Source organism: Dysidea avara, chromosome 1 (assembly GCF_963678975.1).
Source record: "Dysidea avara chromosome 1, odDysAvar1.4, whole genome shotgun sequence".
Taxonomy (NCBI): Eukaryota; Metazoa; Porifera; class Demospongiae; order Dictyoceratida; family Dysideidae; genus Dysidea; species Dysidea avara.
The window spans coordinates 50,264,325-50,281,765 of record NC_089272.1 but is presented as its reverse complement, the minus strand read 5'-3'; the positions used below and the strand labels follow the sequence as shown (position 1 = coordinate 50,281,765).

At 34.4% G+C, this 17,441-nt stretch overlaps 1 protein-coding gene across 2 annotated transcripts; it reads left to right on the top strand.

Annotated features, from left to right (window-relative positions):
• Positions 1-1,081: 1,081 nt before the first annotated feature.
• On the top strand, positions 1,082-16,078 carry LOC136267880 (prominin-1-A-like). Of its 2 annotated transcripts, XM_066063065.1 has the most exons (26): positions 1,082-1,429; positions 4,052-4,161; positions 4,256-4,461; positions 4,544-4,664; positions 4,715-4,778; positions 5,102-5,191; positions 5,269-5,296; positions 5,342-5,471; positions 5,967-6,035; positions 6,098-6,161; positions 6,221-6,297; positions 6,596-6,681; positions 6,739-6,894; positions 6,953-7,103; positions 7,182-7,276; positions 7,327-7,417; positions 11,158-11,397; positions 11,451-11,537; positions 11,590-11,643; positions 11,707-11,790; positions 11,846-11,914; positions 11,970-12,059; positions 12,112-12,227; positions 13,322-13,359; positions 13,404-13,739; positions 15,572-16,078. In XM_066063065.1, exons 1-26 carry the CDS (start codon positions 1,096-1,098, stop codon positions 15,868-15,870), a joined length of 3,285 nt encoding a protein of 1,094 aa, XP_065919137.1. In that variant the 5' UTR covers positions 1,082-1,095; the 3' UTR covers positions 15,871-16,078. The 2 variants fall into 2 exon arrangements, with proteins under 2 accessions (XP_065919137.1, XP_065919129.1); XM_066063057.1 differs by having other exon boundaries at positions 5,269-5,471.
• The last annotated feature ends 1,363 nt before the right edge of the window (positions 16,079-17,441 follow it).

The following is a 17,441-nucleotide window of genomic DNA, read 5'->3' as shown; positions in this document are numbered from 1 at the left end:
CTCACCCTTTGACAATTCGTTGTTTACCCTCCTCCATCAATGCTTTCTGCCATTAATTTTTTGTCAATTCCATATTTATCTGGAATCCAATCTCTTTTAATGTATTGACAGCTTCTGTTAATCATTTTAGGCTAAAAATGTTTTGTTTTTTAATTTTCTGCCGGTACCTTTAATCTTTATTAGTGTTTCTTTGTTTTTGTAGCTTTTTGTTTGGTATGGTTGTATGTTGTGTGTAATTTGTGGGGAAGCACCCTGTACAGGCTTATGCCTTTTGTGTGATCACTGTCATTGACAGAAATTGATAATAAATAAATAAACACATGAACAATCATGCTGTATTATTTTATTACTACACTATGCACCTGTACATTTTAACCGAATGCTCATTGACATACTGTATTCCATAAAAATAGTACTTATTATATCATAGATTATTGAGGGCCGTAAGGCCTCTGTTATATATGATCAAATGATAACTAACCAGATCGCTAAATAGAAAATTGAGATATATAAAGTTTTGGCAAATTGTCATAAGCTAGCTATATATATATAGTCATGCATTGTGTCATAGATAGTAATACGTATCTATGATTGTATGTAGCATATAAATTAGCCTTATAGTATAAAAGCATGGACATCAGAAATGCCAACCTCTGAACGATTTTAGGAGTGAGACCTCAAACACTACCAGCAATGTGGACCAGATTCAAGTGCAGCTCCAAGATTTTTGGTAGTGAAGACCAAAAAAAAAAAAAAAAAAAAAAAGGTCGTCGCATGTTCCAAGTACAAAAAATAAGCACAGGTTTGTCCAAATTTAAGCACAGGGCTAATTACGAAGCAGATCAGACGTGAGAAATGTGTGAGAACTAAGCTGAAAGAGTGAGAAACAGAGTGAGAGCGTGAGATTACTAGCCAAAGAGTGAGACTCACGCCTAATGCGTGAGAGTTGGCATGTCTGGGACATGCAAGCCAATCAATGCATGAGCATTGATGCAAATTACGCAATGTAGCCATTATAATAATTGTTACGTGATGATTGTTTAATTGTCTGCTCTATTATAGAGTGTTTCCTTAACTACTTTTGTATAAGCAAAGATGAGGACGTTGTGGTTGTATATATTCATTATATGTAGGCTAAGCAGAGCAATAGCTCAGAATAGTAGTAGTAGTAGTAGTAGTTGTAATATTTCGCTTGCTGGTCATGTCTCAGTACCAGAGCTATGCTTGTCAGCACAAGAAGCAGCTACACGATTGCTGTCTCGAGTACTCAACTTCACGTTGGCTGAGAATGGCTCACTCATATTTGAACCATTGCCACATGCCCGCCAAGTTAACGTGGAAGTGGAGGATGAATCGAATGGTTTGAAGGCATGGGCCAACCTAGCAAACTCATTCGTGGACAGCGTTCGCAGTGGGAGTTTACCTTATGGTAATGTAAAATGTACTGTATAGCTAAATCTGTGAATATTAGCTACTTTAATCGAGCTATGCTATGTATAATTATTACTGCAAGGGGTATAAACATATAGCTGCTAGGTTGGCAAATAAATAGTATGGTGCTGATTTGAGGACTCAGGACTCTTTCATAGTAGCTGTATATGTGACCGAATTTGTCATTTTGACAAAACAAGGCTTCCACATCCACTTTTATGACTTTGAAGTGCCATAACGCAATATAGGAGTATGCCATCTGTTTCAAATTTTGACCTGGTATTGTACTATGCTATGAACAAAGTTTGTGAAAAGTTTAGGTCAATAGCTTGCTGAGTAGTCAAGTTACAGCTGGTTAAAGTCAGAAAATGGGATGTGTGTGGAAGCTTTTTTTGTCAAATTCGGTCACATATGTGACTGAATCTTTGAAAATCACCCATATGGGTGCGTGAAATAATTAGAATTTTCATGTTTAGTGGATTGCTAATAAGAGCAGGGCACAGTTTGGAAAATATTTCAAGAATTTTCTTGTAATTTAAGGTATTGAGAATGGCTTAAAACCATCAACCAGTAGATTTGCACTATAACGTTTGTGATTTGATCATTAAATATTTTAGGTGTCAAATGTGCCCGTATGGATGATTTTCCAAAATTCGGTCACATATACACTGTACATATTATAATTATTCCAGCAGCTCATAATTTTCCAGAGGAGCATCTGACTCCCAGACCCTTGCATCAGAGATCTACTGCAACTAGAAATCTAAAATTCCTAGAATTGAGCCTAATCAACTGAAGAAGGCTCAAAGAGGTTCCCCATTTGTACCTCAGAAGTCTGGAGGTGAAACGTCTCAAACACTGAAGGATTTTACATAGGATCATTCAATTCTAGGAATTTTGGATTTCTAATTGAAGATGCAAGGGTCTGTAGTCAGATGTTACAGTAGCTAACAACTACATGTGTAAGTAAAGACTAACAACCATAAGTAAAAACTTCTGTAGCTACCCCTATATAGAATATATAGGAGTAGCAGGATATATATTGCAGTACATTTAAGAATTTTTGGTTCACTTATTTGTATTAGGCCACATATATACAGTGTCTATCTAAGAATGCAAATAGACATCAAAATTCATTTTATTAACTATATAGATAGCTGAATTACGTAGCTTGCAATTGCATGACTTACAGTACAACTTATGTATAGAACTAATCATTAACTAAAAATGGTGTTTTATGGCTACACTTTGTCACAAATAGGTACCAAAATATATTAATGTTATCCAGGTAAGTAGTAAGAACAATGGTGAGGGGGTGCTTTATCAGAAATGGTGTTAATATTGTAGGTGGAAAGTGGTGTGTTAACAATTTCAGAAATAGTGTTACAGCTGAACAATTAGCATAAAGCAGCAAAAGTACTTTTTCATAATTTACCAAGATTGAATTTTGAAGAGAAACATTTTTCTGTGAGGTTAGATTGTTAACTAACTTAATTAAATTTGTAATATTACTGGAACAAGAGATTTATATAGCAGAATTTATTTTGGCCAGAAAATACTATAGATACTGTACATGTGCATTGCAAAATTTCTACCAAGCTTTCCTACTTTATGATATTTTGCATATAGAAATTTGTTTCAGAATTAACATTGCACGTGACCTCCTTAGCCACTAACAATGTGTGCAAGTATCTTCACATACATGCAGTATGCCTGATCAGTGGCGGATCTAGGATTTTTAAAAGTGGGTTTCTGAAAGTTGGTGTAGCTGAATAAGGCATCTAATGACACTTCTCCAGAAAAAATTGAGATTTTAGAAGTTCTGAGATTGGATTTTAGGCTACTTTTAGTTAGCAATTAGCTACAAGAAATACTATAGCTAACTATAGGGCAAAAATGGTGACTATAGTATAAGCTGTAGCTTTGATTGCTCTATTAGAATAGTTACTTGACTGCTCTATTAGAGTATCTCGATCGTTTTTACTACAGTGGGAGATGAAAAATGAAGTGTTGCTGAGGGTTTAATAGCTATAAATGGTGTTAGTTAAGTGCAGCTGCATGCATGCTACTGAAATACACTGGTATTATAGTTGTTTGATATTACAAATTGTCAGTACAACAATGTTTATGTATTTAGACTTGCACTGAGCTAAATTTAAAAGGGGGTTTCACCCCTCTAGATCCGCCACTGCTGATGAAGCTTATCCATACAACATGCAATAAAATGCTTTTAAATTATATTTTCAATCTTTTGTATAATATTTACATGTAATATTCACTGAGATAGTTGGCCACAGTTGCATTTACCAAAGCATGAGCATTATTCTCAAAAAGAAGTGTTCAGAAAGTTTCTTTGTCAGTTTGCCATGCATTATTACAGTGTACTTCTATTGTATATATACGACAACACAGATTTTATACAGTGTCTAAGGTATAATAACATCTGCAAGAACTCTGTTGTACCAATAGTGTACGATGTATGATCTTCTTACAGTTAACATGCACCTTTGTATAAAATTCATACTTCTGAATTTACAGTATGAATAGGTCATAGAAGAAATTAAAAGTTGTAGATAGATTGAGTAGTTTATTTATTTGTCTATTGTACAATTCATCACAGACGTCATTATATCAGTCATCAATTCTTCTTTGGATAGTCCTATTGAGTGTACATCAGGCCAACAACACAATAGCCATGACGACTTTGAGTTTAGAGATGTATTGGATGATGTGAGTGTAATTTTATGGCAATCGTTCTATGATTTTTGGAGATATGTATATAACTACACATGTGTTACTTGTTGTTCATTACTATGATATGCAGTTTGGAGAATGGTGGACACCCATAATCCTTGTGACTGTTCTCGGACCAGTTTTTGCTCTTCTGTTCATCATCACTGGTTGCTGTCTCTGCTGTTGTCGGTTTTGCAGCAAATGTGGTAGAGTCTTGAAACAAAAGCACAAATATAGTCATGACAAAAGGTGCATTATCCTCTTTGCAATGCTATCCAGCTGTGTTTGCCTATTATTGTAAGTTTAACCTATTTCACAGTGGTGTATATGGTTTACCAATGTGTCATGTTTAGTTGGCAGAAATTTTATATTTCTCTAGCATTGGTGTTGTATTTGCTTTTGTTTCCAATGAGAGTGTGAATAAGAGCATCCAGAATTTTGAAAAGAATGTCAACGTGGCTCTTAACAATTCTCTCAATTTTGTTGATGACATACAGATGGTAGGAGTTTGTATGTTTAGATATTAGTTGATGGTGTTCACTAATTGTAGCAAGCAAATGCAACTGTGGATAGATATGACGAAATAAACACGTTCATACAATGTCAAGTTGATAGTAAGTGTTGTGATTTATTCACTCATGTATATACTTATAATTATGTTACCCAATTTTGGAAAATCTATCTTATTAAATAATGTCACGCATGAAATAATAAGAATTTTATAATTCACTGTGTTACCATTAAGACAGTTCGGATTATTTCTCAGAATTTGTAATAATTCTAGGTACTGACTAACAATCGTAACCATTGTAAAGCTGATCCATTGCTTGGATACTTAGTTTTGGTCATAAGTTTTGGTGTTATCCAATGTGACATTAAGACTGATTTTCCAAAATTGGGTCACACACAGTACTGCATACATGTACCTTATTTTTAGATTCACACATTACTATTGGTAGAGTTGTTTTGGATGTATTTGAAGAAGCAGTGAATCCTTTGATAAACAGCAGTCTTGAGTTGGCTGTTGGTAAGCATTGTACCTTACAGTGTTAACATGTACACACTGTACACAAATTTTAACATGTATTACATAACTGTGCTTAGATCTCAACAATTCCATTAGTTCACTACGGTTAGTCAATGTTACAGTAGTGAAACTGCAAAATTTGACTCAAAGGCTGCAAACAGAGTTAGATGGTCTAACGGCAATGTTTCAGACATTGGATGCCAACTGTCGTAATGCTAGTCTTGGTAGCAACTGCAATGCCATACCCACCCAATCCTACAGTGTAGTAGACTACACACTGGTAAGAAATGTGCTGTACAATCAGTAATTTTTTTGTGATAAAGAAATAACTTGTTTAGATTATTGATTTTTTAAAAGTACACCTGTAGTTAGCTACTAGAAAAGACAACAATTGTCAAATAAAAGTTTTTGTAACAGAAAGCTAGGTAACTAGCTATCTATTTGTATTGTGATAGCAAACACAGTAGAAGAATTACTTTAAACTGGTGTGCTTCTACATGTTGCTGCAGTTCAAGTCAGTTCAAGTCATGAGCAGTTCAAGTCATGAGCAATTAAGGAAGTAATGCATAGAAGCCATGTTTATTATTATTATTATTATTATTACTAACACTTTACAGTGACCAGCACTGAAGGTCTGACAGCAACATCAATAAAGACAATTACTATAGTCAATTATTACTTACTTTTTATTATAGTTACATCAATAAAGACAATTTCATCATGTGTTAATAGCTTTTAAATGTCAATCAGCATTTTACCTTTGGCAACTCTACAGGTTGATGATGTGACAGCAGTTTTGAATGAGCTAGAGCTAATCGGTGATATTGCAGAACCAGTCCTTGAAGTAAGGCCTAACTATCTGTTCTCCAACTGTATACACCTGTTAATTGTCTGCTGTCTTGTCAGGCTAATGCTACCTTCTATGGTATTCCATGTGACATCAGGAATCAAATACAAGACCAAGCAAGAGGTTCACTTACAGCATTTTGCTTTAGTTAGAATAGTAATTTTACTATGTATAATCTTTAGAAATATTGAATCGAGCAGATGAGTTTCAAGAAACTATTAAGGGAATTGCAGATGATACAGAATTGGAGCTGAGTAAAGTACATAATCCAACACTTCACTCATAGTTGTTTAGTGTTGTGGAGATAATGCCTCTTTATAATGAATAACAATTAATATAAATCCATTGTTGTTTGTTTTAGTAAACATTCATAGGTGTGCTCACCACTTTGCTTCACAAGTAAAATTCTAGAAGATTTAGGGGCAAAAGTATTGACTGGTAATCATAAGTCCTTATTTCAGAAAACGTTAAATTTTTTTAGCAATTGATTCTACATACTTTGGGTTTATTATCTTGTAGGAAGATTATAATGTATATAAATAATTGTTGTTGACAAGGTTCTTGATGAAAAAGGATTCATCGGAGATATTAGAAGCCGATCTCATGATATCCAAAGCAGTCTTGACCAGTATGATACTCCACGGTAGGTCAGGATAAAGATTGTTTTAAAAATTTGTATCAATAATCATTTTATTAATAGATATGCCATCAGTATTTTATTCTGCACGCTAACACTGATTGTGATAGTAGTTTTGACTTTGGGACTATTGTTGGGGGCCATCGGATTCAGAAGAAATGCTAAACCTTTTGAAAGAACACGGATTTCTAACTGCGGTGGTGTAACTTTGATATATTTGTAAGAGAAACCTTTACTGTAGTATTAGTACTGACAACGCTTTTTGCTAATTTTACAGTGGAGTACCTCTTATCTTTGTGTTTGCTGTTATTCTATTATTTCTGGCATCAATCACATTCTTTTTGGGAGCTAACATGCTCAAAGTTTGTTACTCCATTGCAGAAGATCCTCCAAATAATGATATTCCCAGCTATGAACTGTACTCACAGGTATAGTGCTTTAGCAATTTATTCATACCACAAAAGCTTGGCCATATGTCTACATGCATATATTATATACACTTGCAGATTGTGGATAACAGTGAACTATGGGGTGGATACTTACTGGGCTGGTTCATATTGGATAATTGTAGTGTACCATTGACTATGGCTGATATGTTAAAGTGAGGTGATTAGCATCTTGTAAATTTATATAATTATTCATCTGTTGTAGTGGGTGTAAAGCTAACCACCCTATCTATCAAGTAGCTCAACTCAGACATAGACCAAATCTTAGTTTAGAAGAAGTCACCAATATAACTAATGTGAGTGAAGGCCATTGTTGTGAGGTACACATCAGCAAAATAACAAACATTACAAACACAACACATCTTGCTATCAAAAATAAAATGAAGTTTGCTGATAGCATCATTGCCAGAAAATACCTCATATCATACTAAAGTAAAAGAAAAACCATCGGTTATGTGTTTGTAATAGCACAATGAAGAACTTTTATAAATCCTTTATATCACCTGACCAGTTGCCTGTTTTTGATCACAACTATGGAAGTTGCAGTAAATTGCACTTTCTGGATGGATGATTTGCCTTTTGGATCAAAATGAAGATTGCATCACTAATGGTATAGTATGCCTTGAATTCTCATTGAAGTTCATAGAATGTGTGTAAAAGAAATAAATGTACTCTAATAAAACACTCACATTGCCACCTGAGCCCACAAAGTTGCAACATTACCTAATACTATTATAATTATGTGCTATATAAAATTTATCATTTCAAAATGTAACTCACTGAGCAAAACCTCAACTAGTTCACATTATTAAAATTTGTAGAAACAGTGGTCTATAAATTACCACTGGCCTTGTACGTACGTACCATACACACAAGATCTACACTACACTTAGAGCTACAGGACTATGTACTACAAGCATACTGCACACAAAATGTCACCTTCTCTGCTGTGTTAAATGTTATTTTTCAGAGGTGGGAGATAGGTGGGCTATTAATAGCATTCAGATAAGGATAAGGGAGACAATGACAAGCCAGAGGCCAGCATGCACAGCTAAATAAGACCCACAGGTGTGAATAATACCACACAATCACAGACAGTTTTGTGCACATGCCATTTCACTGGACTGATCAACAGCCATACCAGGTCATCAGATTGTCATTACAGGTTGCTAGAGGATTGCTTAGAAAAACAACCAGAGTAATGATGACTGTAGAAATATGCTGGTAGTAGTACATGGATGGATCCATTATTAAAATTAAATATATTTATATTTATCTGTTGTGATACAAACTAGTTAGGTGTTTTCTCAGCCAGCCACAAATATTTTTTACTTCGAGAAATGCCTATCTGGAAACAACAACTTACCATTTGCTTGTTAGTTTTTGGTTGTGAACCTTTCATTTGTAATTATGCTTAGTCTTGGTTTAACAGCATTAATGATAACCAGTAGTATCCATGCGTATTAACACTAAAATGCTGATTAATAGGCATGAAGCTCATACAATTGAGCATCATGCTTTAAAGCAGTACTAAAAATCACTTATAGTAATAACAAGAGTACATAATAAACCTCTTTATTATGTACTCTTGGTAATAATATATTATGTTTTTGAGAAATTCCCATTATTTCCAAATGATGCCAATATCTTTGGCCAATACCATGTACATTAGAATATTAACATTGATGCTTCATTAATAGTCTTCTAGCTAGTTGCTGTATTACATTTCATACTGTATTCTATATGACTGCCAGTGTTGGGCAAGTTACGTCTTTGTAAAAGTAACTAGTTACATATTACATATTACTTGCAACTGAACTATTTAGTTACAGTTACATATTACCCATAAAATAAAGTAACTATAATAATATTACATATTATATTACTTTGTGTCCACAGGCTTAAGCTGGCACGTGTGAAACTACCACTTTATCACGTGACATGATTGCGTTGTTTGACAATGTGCAAATCTTGGTTATAAGTAAGAAGCTGGTGAATAAGCTTCATTAAGTAGGCTTCGTTACTTTATTGTGGCTAGGTGTTACTCAGAGGATAACTAACGAAATTAGTAACTTCGTTACTTGTAGTAATAGTATTAGGCCACACCAAGTCAAACCTTAGTTTCTGGTCACCCGCCCGCATGGTAAACCTGGAACCCTAGTTTATGACTATTATTAATATTACAGGTGCTTAAGTGCACGTGACCCAGCAAGACACTTATTTTTTACTGCAAAAGATCGATATACTCTAATAGAGCAGTCAGGGATTCCAATAGAGCAGTCACACTACTCTTAACTCTAATATTAGGTATATATGCCACACTAATAAAATGTTTCTAACTATAGCTAGTTTTGTCCTTGATTATATAGCTGTTCAGATTATAACTGTTACTAATGCTTCTGTAACCAAAGTAATTTCAGTAGCATTAACTACTAGTCCATGCAGGTGGGCCATAACTTTAACTTTATAATTCAAATGTAGTCCTCTAATGATTAGTCTAGTAACTTCAAATTCCTTATCACTGAACACTACAGGGGTATGGAAAGCCGGCAACATTCGGTGAGCTTAAACTTAAACTTTTCCATAACTAAAATTAGATTGGCAAGTAGAAACCCTTATAGTTTAAACATTCCCAGATGATCACTAAAAAACACTAGTTTGGAGCACTCAATGACTCAAAACTTTGACAGTTACTTTTCTCAAGGTTACTGAATAGAAGGCTGGAAACACATAGCTAGTGGGCTAAGACTTCACATTTGAATGAAGAATTTCTGATGCGAAAATAGAAGTTAAATTTCATTTTGGATCATGATCATTTGAACAACTTAGCTATAAGTCATAGTAATACTTTCCTGACATAGCTAACGAGACATTTATTTCACTTGGAAAGCATAAGTAGCTACATGAGCAAAACATTTCCTATAGTATATTCTAAATAAATAAATAAATATACTTAAATGCTATACATCAGTGTATAGCTAGCCATGATCCATCAACAACTTTCCTAGTGCATTTTTTGCCGAAGCACAACTACTTATGTTGTTGGTTAAGTTTGACTAAAAACAAAATCAACATGAATTTGCTAAATTGAGCAAATAATAATACCATACAGTCTATTGTCACAGTAGAGTCTATAGTCCTGAAGTCCTGATCATCCGCCTGCCCGCATCCATTTGTAGGCTTGGGAGTGACCAGAAACTAAGGTATGACTTGGAGTGGCCTTACATAATATTAGAGTAACTATATAACTTAGGTAACGCGTTACATTTTAAGCAAAGTAGCTTGAGTTATATTACCCGTTTTTATAGCGTATTTCGTTATATTACTTAGTTACCAGAAAAGTAATAATATTACATAACGCGTTACTCCCAACACTGATGACTGCTTTATCAGAGTAGCGTATGACTGTTCTATTAGAATTTCTGACTGTTCTATTAGAGTCTGTCAATATTGTAAAACCAAAATTACACAAATTGCACCATTATAATTGCTTCAAAATGCAAGCATAACTTCTGATTCCCAAACATAACCACAGAAGGGACTCCTCTGCTGTATCACAACAGATATTTTTAGATCCAGATTTCTGTATGAGGTGTTCATAATATCATGGAATGGGAAATGTAACATATAGTTAATCACTAGGGATGTGGGCACAGCTATATATAATTTCAGGAATAACAGGTACAACAAATTTGGATTTGGTGGGTTTATTAATTATAGTGTTAGCACTTTAGGTATACAGGTGCAGCTTGTCCTGAAAGCTTTATGGAGTCACAATTAAATGGCTATATCAGTAATCCTATTACTATACAGTAGGAGAATCCATTGAACCCTGCACAATTTACCAAACTGACCATGGTGACCATTATTAGATGGCTGACAACTTGCAACAGAAACAAATTTTGTACCTTGGGCTATGTAGCAAACAGTTGTGTTATTTATTGATCAACATTAAATGTGTAGGAAAATAGATTAGTTGATAATAAGTACCATTAATTTAACAAGTTACAAAAAAATTAATTTTTCTTCACTTTAGGAAATTCCTGACTTAGACCAGTTGTTTGCTGATCTGGAAGAGTCTATTGAATTCAGTCTTGATCAGATCCTCACTCAGGAGACACGTGACAGTCTCAACTCCTTTGCTAATGCAGGACTACAATCCATTGACTATGCTACATACATCAATAAAGTCACATCCCAAACAAGCACATTAGCTATTGACAGTACCACTGAGACACTACAAAGAGTACAGAATGGATTTATTGAATTTTCACAGGTAAATATCCACTATTATTTTGTATAAATGGCAAATGTTGCTACATGTTGTAGCCAGCCTTAGCTAACAACACTTGGGATATTATCAATGAGATCACTAGAATCAACCAAACCACCATTGTTGAGATTTACAACAGCACTGTGAGTTATAAAAATGTCTTGGAGGTCCATACATAAACAATGTATACTACAGGAACTACTTGAAAGACAGATAACAATGCTAAATGAAAGTGCTATGCTATTAAATGTGAGTATTTCACTATAATTATACACATTAACATTTTGAGGTGGTTTGATACACTGCTCATAGAGAACAGTTCAGGGGATACTTGATGATGCAAATGCAACATTTGCTCAGCTTAGTGGACCGACTGGTTCTCAACTCGTGGTAAATGTAAGTTTGTACAGTCGCGTTGACAAAAGTGACTGAAGTAAATGATTCTCAACAGCAAACTAGGATAGTTTTAGAGCATTTCATTGCATATGCGACTGATTTTGCTAACTGGGCTATAAATAATGTGAGCACAGCTACACTGTACATTTGTAACTTATTAACGTCATCCTGCACTGTAGTTGGAGAATGAGATTGGAAGGTGTAGACCACTTTATGCCACATACATTAATCTTTATTATGAAGTGTGTGAAGACGCTGTGGATGGAATAGTATGTTGATATGTATAGTTGTCAGGTGACTATGTTGCATTTTTTCATTTAGAATGGGTTTTGGTTAGCTATCGGATGGTGTGTTTTATTCTTCATTCCAACATTAGTATTCACTGCCTGTCTGTCATGCTACTTTAGAAGTGCTGAGAAACCAGATGCAGTCTTTGAGTAAGAAAAATTATGCATAATGGAAAATCCCTTGTTTACTTTTAAAGCAAGAAATTAACACCACTACACACTTTAAGTCAAGTTCCTACTGAATATGTATTAAAGAGATGTACATTTTTTTTCTCTCCAGATTTTGGTGACCATTTTGTGTATAGGAAGTTTCACTTTTGCATCTACCACCACACTTTAAATTTTTAGCAGATTAATTATTATTGTTATTATGGCTTTACAGTGACCATTACCAAAGGTCTGAAAGCAACATGTGCTGCAGCCTTTGGATTACCTAACCTAATAAATAGAATTGGAGACTCTAAGACTACTAGTAAGATGGAACAGAAAATGGGCCAAAGAAAGGAAAAAATCTTTAGGAATCGAACTGCAGGCCATCCAATGTCTAGTGAAGCAACATAGTCAGTCTTCTCTATGAGAGATGGATTTTCTTCCTTTAAGCCTAAGTATATTATTAATAAAGCTTTACAATGACCAGCCTTGAAGGTTTGAATGCAACATGTATGCAGCCTTTGGATTATCTAGCGTAATAAACATAATTGTATTATTAAGTCTCTAAAAAACAATATTAGGGTATTTTTCATTTGTTGGTGATTAATTTAAGCCTTTCATCTGTATATAGTGCTACCATGGAATTCTCAACAAGTAGCAAAGCTACATGGAATACAAAATCGTTGCAATATATGTACAATGCAACCACATTCCTGTCAGAAATTTAGGATAATATTTAGCCAGTGGCATGGCTGAGAAATCATTCTCTGTATACTGTTTGTTAGAATGTTTTATATGAATAAGAAGTCTCCTATCAGGAAATGTATGATTTAATGAAGAACAATACGTTTCTGAGTAATTCACTGTCAGTTCATTTTGTCTACACCGTACCACAAATGCATTCTGCTATTGGTATATAACTAGCTAGATATATATATAGCTTTCCTAACTATCTAACTAGGTAGCTACAATAACTAATTATAACAACTAATGTATTAGCCTACAGCTGCGTGGCTATCTAGCTAACTAATTGACTAACTACTGTAGCTAGCTAGCTGGTAACAGTAACTAACATAATTTTTTTTACCATGCAGAGACTGCATTTGTCTGGAAAATACTAGAATACCACCAGGTTAGTGAGCATGCAGATATAAAATTAACAATTGTATTGTATAGCATTGAGGCCACCTCATTGGGATCCACAGCCAGTTGGAACAAATGGCAGACCAAACATTTGTCATGTGGTTACACTTGCTAGCAATTCGGAGGAATACAATAATGCTTTGAAGACATTTCACATCACTCTTCCACCATCACTGTGTGAAATCATTGCAGTCAAGCGCATCCAAAACCCACAGTTGTATCGGAAGTACCTTACAATGAAGGCTGATATGAAAGAAAATTGTCCTGAAGATTGTCAACTAGAGAGGGAGCTGTTTCATGGCACCACAAAAAATGCATGCAATGATATCAACCACCAAGGATTCAACAAAATATTTGCTGGGAAAAATGGTGAGTTAAATACAAATTAATCTTTTTTATTATAAGAACTGTTAGTTTTCTAAGGTTTTTAGAACTCTACTAGACTAGTTGGCATCCTAATAAAAATCAGCTCAATAATCATTATCATCACATGATCTATTGATTGTGCCAGTTGACAAGGCAACTAATGCAGCTATATGATATATTTTACAAGGCTTAAACTGTTGTAGGTATCACTTAATAAGTATATTCAATGAATTCCCAAAGTGTGTGGGTGTGCGCATTCTGTATACAGTATCAAAGTGAATAGAAAGAAATTTTATGACAGACAAAACTGTAAGCTTTTCCTTTCATCACGTTAGAATCAGGTCCAATCCAAAATGCTTATAATTATCTGGTACAACCCAAAATGCTTATCATTATCTTCTTAAACAATAGTTGCTTTAATGCAGATTTACTCAACATGCAATTTCTCCCTGTAGTTAAATTTCCTTAGATCAGCCCTATACATAACAGCCATCCAGTTGGTTGCATCCATTTCTAACTGTGTAGTATGTTCAATTGACTTAATCGGCCTTCTCTTGAATCATGCCATACCTACTCTAAACTAGTTATGTTTTACAAGATGATTAATAATCTCATTGTTGTACCATCCGTATCATTAACTCCAAGGTTAATGTACATCAGGAGCCACTCGCAACATTTTGGAACACTACATGCTAAACTTTATGCTTACCAATACTCCTTCCTGCTTTCAACAATTAGATCATAGAAAATTGTACTGAGAACATTGTCAACCAGCCATCCTTGAATGATTTTAAAGATCTATTGTATAATTACTTACTGTACATTACAAATCCAATCTACACTAGACTAAGTGTTTGCTGTATATATGTGTATCATACTCTGTATAGAGTCCTATACAGTATAATAAATACAATAAAACATGTAAGGCCATGAAAAGTTAATTATATGTTTCTGGTTCCCTTCCTGGAATTTTTTTTCCTGAATGAATTGTGCAATCACCATACAATAATTTGTAATATTTTATCTCCATTAAAAGGTTTTCATGTCTTGTAAACACTCTTTCCTTATAAAGTGCACTAACTTTATACAATAACTTTGTTTTTCCCAATAATTTCATGTACTGCTATGACAAATTAATGTAGTGTACCACATCCAAAAGTTGCAGCAAAAAAAAAGAAAAGAAGCCTGGTCACCTTCGGGAATTGGTAGTACCAGAAACATATAATTAACTTTGCATGGCCTAACATCTTTTTGTTTTATTTTAAAGTAACCTACTGTATGCCATAGTACATATGTATGATAATTTATTTTGCATTGCCAGTGAAAACCAGAGCATCAAAACATAAAGGCAAGGGTGTAGCAGCAAATTTTTAAGTGATGGGTCAAAGAGGGTGAAAAAATTCTGCTATTAATACAGTCATACTGCAAAGCATGCTGTATTGAGGGGTATGTGGGCATGCCCCCTACAGGAAATTGCTGTAGCCTTTTGAAATTTTTTAGTAACCAGCTTTATTAATTTATCTGCGAGAGTACATGACTGCTCTATTAGAGTATCTCAATCTTATGAAATGGAGAGGCCAAATAAAAGTGGAGGGTTTCTAGTCCACCTACTCCTACTGTTGCTATACCTACTGTATGTACAAAGGTAGTTATTTTGGTACTAAGATTAGTTGATAAAAGATCACAAGTATTGAACTATTGATACTACTGCTCACAGCACTAATTGAGATGCATAATAATGTTAAATTTTGAATATAGTTAAAAACAACTTCCTTGATTTGTGTTAAGATCCACTGTACTGTTTGTCACTGGTATGTATGTCACCTTTTATCTAGCTACCCGCTTTGGGAAAGGAGTGTACTTCGCAGTTAAGGCTCAGTATTCTTCAAAAAAGACGTATTCCCCAGAAGATGAAAATGGCTACAAATATATTTACAGTTGTCTTGTACTAACGGGTGAGTACACAAAAGGAGACGATTCAATGACAGTACCGCCACCAAAAAATCCTACAAAAAACCCTCACATTTTGTTTGATTCCTTGGTAGACAACATGAGTAATCCTGAAATTTTTGTTGCTGCAAAAGATGAACAAGCATACCCCAATTATCTTATTGTATTCAAGATGAAAAACTGAAGTTGTAATGCTGTGAACTTAAAACTTTACTGTTGAAGCTTTTTAGAATTCATTGTATGAATTTGAGTGGTACATGATTCTTAACAGGCTTTGGTATTGTTTTCATATTATAGCACTAAAATAGTAGTACATAGTGAATTATTTCTTGCATTGCATGAAATAGTATGGTATATATACTATTTAATCATGTAAAGTATTACAGAAAGTTTAAAAAATGCTTAGTATATTTTATTGTAAAAAAGTGAAGCAGTTTTGTGGTTCAAGTCACTAGTTATTTTTACTCATTTGGCTTTAGCTATATACTTTAGGTTATAACAATGAGTTGGTAAAGTGAATGTGGAATGCGCATTTATACACTGTAAAACATCTTTATAACAAATACCCACAACCAAAAATTTGGTGTAGAATTTAATTGGTGATGTTCAGTGATGAATGTTTACAAAATCTCAAAATCTTATCAAAATTTAATAATTGTGAACACTTGTCGTAGTTGCAGTTGCAAAAGAACATCTTTACTAAAGTGTAAACGCTCAATGTAATTACCTTCATTTCCCTCTCCAATGTGCTAATAACTATCAAGTCAGTGTGAATGACTATTGCAAAATATTCAGCAGTATAACAGCAAGGTAAATCTGGTAGACACAAACTGGCTACAAACACCTGGAAGAGTAATATTATGTACACGATCCCAGTATGTGTAGCTATATATGCAAAAGACATAAGGCCTGTAAATGGCTCTACATTAAATGCAATAGCACATTATGGATTTTTAAGCATTAGCCATTGTCAAGGTCATGTTCAGCAGCATGTTCGTCACCACCATTAAGTACTAGAATTATACAATCCCATCCAAAATATTAATGGTCACATGGTTTGCCTCCTGTTTGTTTGTGTGGTTGAACTGCTACCTGTGCATGGCTATAGTCTGCACACACAACTTACTTCTGGGGAGATTTCAACATGCATGTTAGGAGCTGCACTGCATGGTAGCTAACACCTATAGCATGCAACAACAACTTAATTGTCTTGCCGCTCATGCTCAGACTATAAAAAGCCTGCACAATACTTCTGTACAAATGAGCGTAATATACAGTAAACTCTTTATAGATAAGTGCATTGCTGTTGTAGATCCGTGACATAATTACTATGTGATGAAAAGGAGAAAAAAACTATGAGAGAGAGCCATCATTTGTGATGAAAAGATGCACAAAACAAAACAAAAAGCATATTAGTCCTCGGGGAGCATGCGACCACAAAGTGACCCTTGTAGAGAACCACACTGTGGTCACGGCAAGGTAAAAATTACAAAATGAAACAACTAACTAACTAACTACTGTATTACAGACAATGAAATACTATTACAAATTTAGTTGGTGCACCACTCTTTACGGTTTCTTGTTAGAAATATTCTGTGAGCGGCAGAAATACTGGCAGAGGCAGTGGCATCTAACCATTCCTTAATAACAGACTTTGGTTTCTTCAAGTCGGGATGAACAAAGCTTAACAAATTCAACAAATTCTTGATAGCAGAAACTTGAAAGTGACCTAACATTGTTATTTCAATTGTATCG